This window comes from Poecilia reticulata, chromosome 3, assembly GCF_904066995.2.
Source record: "Poecilia reticulata chromosome 3, P_reticulata-male-v2, whole genome shotgun sequence".
NCBI lineage: Eukaryota > Metazoa > Chordata > Actinopteri > Cyprinodontiformes > Poeciliidae > Poecilia > Poecilia reticulata.
The window spans coordinates 12,924,087-12,933,303 of NC_088832.1; the positions used below are offsets into that span (position 1 = coordinate 12,924,087).

General features: G+C 40.9%; 1 protein-coding gene across 1 annotated transcript; it reads left to right on the forward strand.

Annotated features, from left to right (window-relative positions):
• Nucleotides 1-245: 245 nt before the first annotated feature.
• On the forward strand, nt 246-8,722 carry cyp27c1 (cytochrome P450, family 27, subfamily C, polypeptide 1). The gene is made up of 9 exons (XM_008404425.3): nt 246-651; nt 1,516-1,706; nt 1,880-2,079; nt 2,584-2,793; nt 3,965-4,128; nt 6,081-6,247; nt 6,519-6,597; nt 6,777-6,980; nt 7,958-8,722. The coding sequence occupies exons 1-9, from the start codon at nt 367-369 to the stop codon at nt 8,075-8,077; spliced, it is 1,620 nt and encodes a 539-aa protein (XP_008402647.1). The 5' UTR covers nt 246-366; the 3' UTR covers nt 8,078-8,722.
• Nucleotides 8,723-9,217: the final 495 nt, after the last annotated feature.

The window sequence follows — 9,217 nt, forward strand, 5'->3', positions numbered from 1 at the left end:
GTGTCCCCAGGGGAATACAGGAACAAACGTCAGCGTATGTTCGCGCGCTTTGCATGCCGGTGCACGCGCACATACGCTGCTTAATTGATTGGTGTGATGTAACTTAAATGGCACGTTGTACTGCACCCCTTTTGCAACGAAAGGATGGACTTAAAACTTTTTGGGTAAACGCCCACAGCCGAATACAGAAGTTATCCCTCCCATAGTTCGCAGCGGACATCCAATAGTCGCGCACCGAGGCTGCCCAAGCCACTATTTAAAAGGCTTCCACAATACAATTCACGCTGCATTTTGCAAGTGCAAGGAAGATTGTCCAGTTGCATTTTTTTTCATCGCTCTTTGCTCTTTATTGAAACTCTTTCAACAATGGCAATGTTGAATCGCTTCTCCGTAGCATGCTGGAAGAGTGTCTCAGCCGGGCTGCTGAACGAGCAGCTGCTTCTCCGCGCCTTACACAAGTCAGCAGCCAGCGAGGCTCTGGAGATCACCGCAACCGGGGAGGAGGCCATGCCTGGCAGGCTGATCGAACCGGCGGTGGTCCGAGAGGCCAGTAAAATCAAGAGCCTGAAAGAGATGCCCGGACCGAGCACTCTTTCCAACTTGATTGAGTTTTTTTGGAAAGACGGCTTCGGCAGAATCCACGAGATTCAGGTAAAGACGTCTGAATAATGACTTATTTTTTTGTCTGCCTTTCCTATCTGGGCTTTACCAGAAGTTATGTATTTGGCTTTTCATAGCTGGCAAAGAGCCAGTTTACACTCAGCCTCAGCCAGTTCTGCCACCTATACGCAGAATGGCACTGACTATTGCGTAAAAGCGCATCCGGAGCTCGACCCCTGGTCAGTTTTCCGCTCCATGGCTTGAGTTTTGTAACAGTCTGAGAAACGGGAAATACTAAAAGTCCCCTCCTCCCCTCGCCCCCTCCTATCCCATTCATTACATTAAAGAATGAGCTTTGGTTAAGGAACAAGCCTAAAAATGAAACTTTAACAAATCAAGACTGCTGCTGAGCCTTCACTTGCTGAAGTAATCACAAGTTTGATTCCTACTTGTAAAAGTTTTTTTTTCTGCAGATAAGAAAACACATTTATAGACATTCTCAATAAATTATGTTGAAGAAATTACCCATTTGCCTATCTAAACATCAAGCTTTGCCTTACACGTTGATTTTTTTTAAACAGTCTTAATAGTATACCAATGTTAAAAATAACATTTCATCTTAATTTAAAGTGACATTTACCACACTTAAATGTGTTGTATGTCTATGTTCCAGCTCTTTTGGCTTGCTTTCAACTTATAAAGTGGTTGTTAAGTGACCCTCTTGCAAGTAACATTATTTAGTTTAATGTTTGAAGTCAATTATTAGAAAATACATGTAATACATACCTGTCCGTTGATTTCATTACATTTTCTTTTCAGACAAAGTTGTTAGTAACTGTTTGAAATCATTGCTGAATTGTAAGAGTAGAGTAGAAGAAGAGCCTCTCTATAAATACTGTCATCCCTGCTTTATAGATCGAGCATACCAAGAAGTATGGAAAAATCTTCAAGTCTCGCTTTGGACCCCAGCTGGTGGTCTCCGTTGCCGATCGTGAACTGGTGGCAGAGGTCCTGCGGGCTGAGGGTGCGGCCCCTCAAAGGGCCAACATGGAATCCTGGCATGAGTATAGAAACATGAGGGGCCGTTCCACCGGCCTCATCTCAGCGTGAGTAGTGACGCCTCAACCTCTCATCATCGAATCCTGAACCAGTATCATGATTAGAAACAGATTGCGTAAACAATATTGTGCTCCCATGTTTAGACTTCAGATGAAAGTTCTTTGGATTTTTGAAAATACACGGGAAAGCTTAGAATGACGCATTCTAACTTGTTTTTCAGTGAGGGAGAAGAATGGCTTAACATGCGCAGCGTGCTCAGACAGCTCATCATGCGTCCCCGTGACGTAGCAGTATTCTCTGACGACGTGAACAAGGTGGTGGATGACCTGATCAAGAGAGTTTACAACCTTCGAGCCCAGCAGCCTGATGAACTTACTGTGCTCAATGTGAATGACCTTTTCTTCAACTACGCCATGGAAGGTTGGTAAAGAGTAAAAGCCATTCCAAACTTTGTAAGAATAGAGTTTGACTCACACTATAGTCTGGGAGATCTTGCCACTTGTTCTTGACACATGTTCAGGGCATTTTTTTTCTTTTGTGATCTACAAAAATATTGTGTAAATAGTTAGACATTTAAAGTGGTCGTAGTATATATGCTGACAAAAGATGTACAGTGTGATTCTTGGGAAGTCTTACTATATTAGGACTTCCCAGGAGTTTCTGTGAAGTAAGAACTTCACAAGAAGCTCTGCTCTTATCGAGTTCAGGCCTTGAGATTCATGGTAACATGAACTTTTATGGGATTTAAAAAGTTAGAAAACAGACAGAAGAAGGGGTACTGGAGAGAAAAGGGGGCTTGTTGAATTTCTTCTTGCTCATCACAAAGCAAACTGTCTCCATGAATTGCTAGAGGAATTGCAGATTATCAATCTATGTAAAATTCTAGAAAACCCCACACTAAAGAGTAACTTTTGTCCTTTACAGGTGTGGCTGCTATCTTGTACGAGACTAGACTGGGGTGTTTGGAAAACAACGTCCCCAAAGAAACCCAGGACTACATCTCCGCCTTGCATCTCATGTTCAGCTCCTTCAAGACCACCATGTATGCCGGAGCGATTCCTAAGTGGCTTCGTCCCATCATTCCCAAACCATGGGAAGAGTTTTGTGTCTCCTGGGACGGTCTGTTCAGATTCAGTGAGTGCTTCATCACCAGTGAACTGCATGTTCATGTGACTTCACAAAAGTCATGTAAAAACGAGAATGCCAACAGATGTGGTGGAGATTGGAAAGCAAAATATGGCAACCAGACTTCTGCTTCTCCGTACCACACGGAGCACAGAGTGTACTTGTGTGGTCCTCAGATTTTTCTCACAAAACAGTTTTGTCATAAAGATGAGCATCTCTCTAGTACTGGTTGAAATTCATAAATCACCATCAAGCTGGCACTGTCCCTCCAGTGTTTAAATATCAAGCTGGCATTGCTTAACCATCAGCAACATGGTTTGATGGGGATCTCTCACGCCAGCGTGCAGGCAGATTTTTATGACCACACTTACTGTTTGTGGTGTGAGGGCAAATACTCCAAGTCAAGTTGGTGGTACAAGTGTCACAGTTACTGAAAGAACTATAGTTGGCTGAAATCCAGTGACATGTTCTGTCTTATTCCAATTAATAAGAATTGTCCAGTGTGTGCAAATGGCGTGCTTGCAGTACATGAAAGCACACCACAGATGGCTAGTTGTGTTTTCCCTGAAGTCTCGTGAACACCTGGCCACACAAATGGTCTGTAATCACTACTTCAGATCTTCAAGCTGAGAAGCCAGCTAATGTGTACACTTGGTGGCTCAGAGGCATAAATAACTTTAACCCCCTTTGTCATTTCAGAAAATGACAAAGATACCTTTGCCTTTTGCACAGAGGGCAAAAGGCATCCATGTGTTTTTTTGAGAGGCTTTAGATTTTCATTTTGTTCTAAGTTCATGGAAGTGACTGGATAAAAAAATGTAAATTTTTTTAAAAAAAGGGTTTGGAGCCAAAATATTACTTTGTATAATTTGGCAATATTAACTAAGTGCTGCTCTCCATGTTTCTGATAGAGTTGTCCATAATTTATTGAGTTCATATAAAGTTTTATGGTCTGAAAGTTTTTACTTAAATCTTCTGAGTTTGAAACCAGGAACAGTTTTATGGTAAAAGCATTATTTTTCTTTTAGATGGTCTTACATCAACTGAAAAGAATGTGGATTTGTATATAAATCTTGCTTAATTTTGGATTGGGGATGGTGTTTCTTTTTTTTTCCTTCCTTCCCTACTCTCCGCTGCACTCATCCCACCTTTTTTTTTTTTTGTATCTGTCTAATCTCAGGCATGATTCATGTTGATAAAAGATTCAAGGAGATCAAGGCCCAGGTGGAGAGTGGGGAGAAGGTGAAAGGGGGCTTGCTCACACACATGCTCACCACCATGGAGCTGAGCCTGGAGGAGATCTACGCGAACGTGACGGAGATGCTCCTGGCCGGGGTCGATACGGTATGTGTGCGGTTGTGCTGTATGTGTGTGTGGTGTATCTGGAGTGTGTGTGTGGTGTTATTATAATTATTCCTCTTGAAGAAGTTGGAAGGGCTGGGACTTTGGGTGTGTCTGAGTTATTGTTTAGCTTGCATGGTAAGGTTACTGGCGCCACATCTGTGCCTGTGTAGCTGTGCCAGCGTCGGGTCAGGGGAATGAATCAGGAGGTTACATAGTATCCCACTGACAAACATGTTCTCACTCTGGTTTAGTTTCTTGTCATTTGTCTCTGTCTGTTAGCTCAACACAGGGGTCCCTTTGTCCTTTTTTTTCCTTTGCCAGACATCTGTGTTGTACGTTTTTATGTTCCCTCATTAGAACTTAATTAGACGCACTGTTCTACTTGACGGTAATTAAGGCTGTTAGTTTAATTAAGTTTGAACATCTGTGGTGAGGCTTTTTTTTTTTTTTCTTGATCGGAAGTTGGAAGAAGGGTTCGTGTGCTTCATTTTCACATATTTGGTCTGTCGATCCAAGTGGTGGATTAAAGGTGTTTACAGAAAATACTTCAAAAGTCGACTAAGCCAAGATTTTGTTTCCTGCGGTTGTCTGTTACAAGTGTGTTTCTACTTGTTCACGGTTACAGCCTAATTTGTTTGGGGTACTGTCAGAGTAATGAGAACTAAGGGGGGATGGAGTGTTTTGTGCTCTGCTGGGGCTACAGGATAAAAGGGTGTCTGTGTTTTTGTTAAATTTGGTGAATTGGCCGCAGCCCTGTGGGGTGGCAGGCTTAGTTATGCCGTTACTTGACCCCGAAGTGCAAGTTGCCTTTACTCGACAAACACAAGAGCTGTCAAGACGCATTAGCTACGGCTAGAATTATGGCACAATCCGGGCAGAGGTGAGATGATGGGAGGGGCAGTTGTAAGGCTCTGGGACGTGAGGGAAAAGCTGGGAACTGGTGTTAAGAAGAAAGGGAAAAAGGAGTGGGTGTTAGGAGGAGAGAAGATGCACGGACTGGAAGGAAAAGGCCCTAAGCTCCTGAGAACTGGACATGGGTTCACTTTTATCATATGATTCTTTTTTGGCAAAGGCAGTGCATTAATCTGTGCCATCTGAAAATGATTAGAAGTAATTTCCATGATGGGTAGGCTGCAGAATAATAGTGTGCAGTGATAAGAGGATTCTGATATGAACTATGCAAGGATGCATGCTTTTTTTTATCTTTAGCCACCCCATTAATGTCTATTAGGTATGCAAAAACAAGGGTACCATTTTGATATCTGTGTATGTAATTAGTGAGGGGGTTGGATGGAAAAGTTGGGCAGGAGTGTCGAGAAAAGAAGGAATAATGTGGGTTCGGGGGAGGGCAAAGCAGATGTTGCACTCTGCAGTCAAAAGGAGAGGGAGTGTTAAAAACCCATTTTCATATCATTTGGTCATCTACCCACCTCATTCAAATGAAAATGTCAGTGAAACGTGAGTCACACAGAGGAAGTCGTCTGCTTTATGGAGAAAGGATAGGGGGGGTCAAGTTTCATCTCTGTGAGATCTTAACGTCTGTGGAAATTCAGCAGAAAAGGTTATGTGAAGTAGAAATGCGTCGTTATGCAGTTTCCACTTGTGCAATTTGGTAATGTTGCTTCCAATTAGAAGACGAAGTTAGGACTCATTACCGTGATGGTGTAATACGAGGACATTTAATCAAGGTGGAGATGGATGAGAAGTGATAAGGATAAAGAAAATCCAGCTTGTGCAGAAAACATGAGTGTCTGTTCAGCATGTGGAATTAGCTCTCCTCAAACCCCCCTTTGTCTGTTGCGTAACGTACAGAAGCTCTTATATCACCTATGTTGCAAAACATTTTTTTTAAATGCAACATTTCCTTAAAGCTCTCAGTAGATTAGCAAATGGCTTTTAAAAAGTGATCTATACAACAACTATCTTCAGCTGTCTCATTGTTGGCATTTCAGACATCCTTCACCCTCTCTTGGGCCTGCTATATGTTGGCACAACACCCTCACATCCAGGAGCAAATCTACACAGAAGTCACACAAACTCTGGGACCTGGAGCTGTCCCCACAGCCGAAGACGTCCCTCGCCTGCCTCTCATCAGAGGGCTTGTGAAAGAGACTCTCAGGTACGTTCTGTTTAGCTTTTCATAGCACACACATTGTTTTGATCTCGTTAGACTGCAAGCAAGAAGAAATAAACAGTTCAGCAGTATTTTATTAGACTTTAAAACATTGCTTACATTCTTGAGGAATCTTTACATGGACATGTTTTAGTTTGGTAACTTTCTTTCTCGGCTTTTCCTTGTCCGGTTTTCTTAGAGAAAGTCTTTATGAACAGCCTGGTGCAGTGTGTAGTACTGCTGAATAACAGTCTTTGTATGTCTCTCCTGGGAGCAGGCTTTTTCCAGTTCTCCCAGGCAACGGCCGGATTACCCAGGATGACTTGGTGGTTGGTGGATACTTCATCCCCAAAGGGGTAAGATGCTTCTAGTGTGTGCATGTGCTGAAGGAAAACGTTTGAGCATGTCAGCCAAAAACATTAAACTAGAACCAGATGTAACATGATATAGCATTACTCCCACATCTCTTGTGCATAAATTCATGTACAATAGCCCATCTGTTTTCATTACACAACTTCCACTTTTTCTCCTTCAGACTCAGCTGGCCCTCTGTCACTACTCCACATCTCTGGATGAGGAGAACTTTCCCAGTCCCTCAGAATTCCAACCAGACCGCTGGGTACGGAAAGACACATCTGATCGCGTTGACAACTTTGGCTCGATTCCCTTTGGTTACGGCATCAGGAGCTGCATTGGCAGGAGAATCGCAGAGTTGGAGATGCATCTAGCTCTCACCAGGGTAGGGTATTTATTAACTCTTTGAGGATAAAATTTGTCTGCGAGTGTGCATAGTTGTAAGAAAAGTGTGTGTGTGTGTGCGTGTGTGTGTGTGTGTGTGTGTGTGTGTGTGTGTGTGTGTGTGTGTGTGTGCGTGTGCGTGTGTGTGTGTGTGTGATTAAAATGTTACATTTTAATTGCAGTTAATCACATGCATAGAACTTTGTTGTTGCCTGAAATGTATTCCAAATTATTTTAATGGGTTGACAATTTAGATTTTGCTAGAATTTATTTTAAAGAAAATATCAATGTTTGGAAGAGTAGTTGGTATAATCTCAGGTTTTTTGGACATTGAGCAAGAAATTTACACGGGTATGTCAAACTAACAGATCCTTGTCAGCGAACCCATTGAAAAGCAAATTTTTACTAACTAAATAATCGCTCTTGCATTCCCAGTTTTCTCAGTCAAACTCTATTCATGTTGATATGCTACCAAAAATACTGAAGTATCCTTTTACTAATCAAGAATTTGTAAAGTCTCTTTAGCATTTTGTCAAAGATTGTTCCTGTACAATCTACTTAGTGGATATACTATCTCTCTGAAAAAGGGAATTGGACTAAAGAAATGAATGCAGAAGGGTCTTTCCGGATGTTTTTGCTCATTTAGCCTATAAAGGTGCCTTTTTGCTGTCTAGCTGTTTTGTGGAAAGATCCAGGCAGCAAGGGGTTAGAATTCAGGAGTCCTCCGACTCTCCTGGTCATAGTAAAGTATGACAAACTAATACATGGCAGGTAAAACAAAACGGTTTTATTTTTATTTTTATTTTTTTATGGCATCATTGAGTTGTAGCATTTCCTACTTCAAATTGGATTTTCACAAAATGGCCCTCTACTTCTCTGTCAAAAGGCTGTTGCAATCTCATGTTTAACCTTCAACCTTAATGGCTATAATTTTAGCCATTTGAAATAACGTTTGTTTGTTTTTTGCCTTGTTTGCAGCTCATTCAGAAGTTCTACATTGGGATGTCTCCTCTCACTACTGATGTCAAGGCTAAAACCCACGGTCTGCTCTGTCCTGGTGCTCCCATCAACCTGCAGTTCATTGAAAGGGAAAACTAGGTCCAGGTTGTCCTCTAAGGTCTTTCCCAGATGTTCGACTGGGTGCTCGTCATTCTTGGAGCACTTAAATACACTGCTTTTAGATTTTCTACTCAGGCCAGGAATGTGTCTTACATGACACAGAAACACTGTGCATATTGTAAGCTATAAAGATTGTTTGCTGAATGTATGTCAGCGGAGGGACCACTGCAGCCCTTTTTTATTTGACTGTTACTTTTTTTTATCCATCTTGTTAAAATTGATGTGTGTGAGGAAAAGGATTTTTGTCAGTACTGTAACTTCTCATATTAATGTTTCTTGCTGTGTGTGTGCACACATTGTATTGTGTGCTGTTTTCACTTCTTTCTTTTGTTTTCCCTCCTTGTCCAAGAAGGCAATTTACAGAGATTTTGAAGGGCAGCTGTTAAATGTTTTGAAAATGAGCTGTTTAGCTAAGGTGAGGCAAGTTTGACATAATAATTATGTTGTGTTGGTTTCGAACCAAAATATTGGAACTGGTTGCTTTTTCTGGGGTGGCACAGTTTGTCTTTGTTTGAGTTGTTTTTTTCATACTGAGTAAAAGTTATTACATGTACTGTATATCAAAACATCAATTACACGCAAAAAATCATTTCAATGTAAACTTATATTAAGTATAGTTTTTTTTTTAAATAGTGCTAGTTAAATGTTTAAGAAATGATATAAGGAATCACAAGGCTAAGTATTTTAAATATTTCTTTTGCTAATTTAATATTTGTTTTGCAGAATGTAAGTGGGTTACAGAATGTGTTTAGTATATTTGGTTTAAGTGCTGCTGGTGTGAAAGGATTCCATCAACGTTGTTTTCTTTTTAAGAGGGTAAATGTATGTCGGGGATGGTTTGATGCTAAGAAAAATGACATGTTAAAAAAAGAAGAATGCCATTTGGCTGGGTGGCACATTGAAACAATTTTTTTAATTGACTTGTATGTCTTTAACTTTTGTTTGTAGTTTGACTTGGAAACAATAAAAACTGAATTGTATGCTAAAGCACAACAAACTGTCTTTTGTGAAACTTTTTAGCTTTGTATTACTTTAGTGATGGGTTGTTGTGAGTTGGTCTGCATTATATAAACAATCCAAATCCATTTTTAAAAGCACATAAAAATGTTTAACCAAAGT

What these genes read in the sequence shown, in the direction of transcription:
- cyp27c1 (XM_008404425.3), top strand. Translation starts at nt 367, where the DNA reads ATGGCAATGTTGAATCGCTTCTCCGTAGCATGCTGGAAGAGTGTCTCA. An exon ending in GGACGGTCTGTTCAGATTCA is followed by an intron (nt 2,794 to 3,964) that starts GTGAGTGCTTCA and finishes GTCTAATCTCAG; the next exon opens with GCATGATTCATGTTGATAAA. An exon ending in TCCTGGCCGGGGTCGATACG is followed by an intron (nt 4,129 to 6,080) that starts GTATGTGTGCGG and finishes TTGGCATTTCAG; the next exon opens with ACATCCTTCACCCTCTCTTG.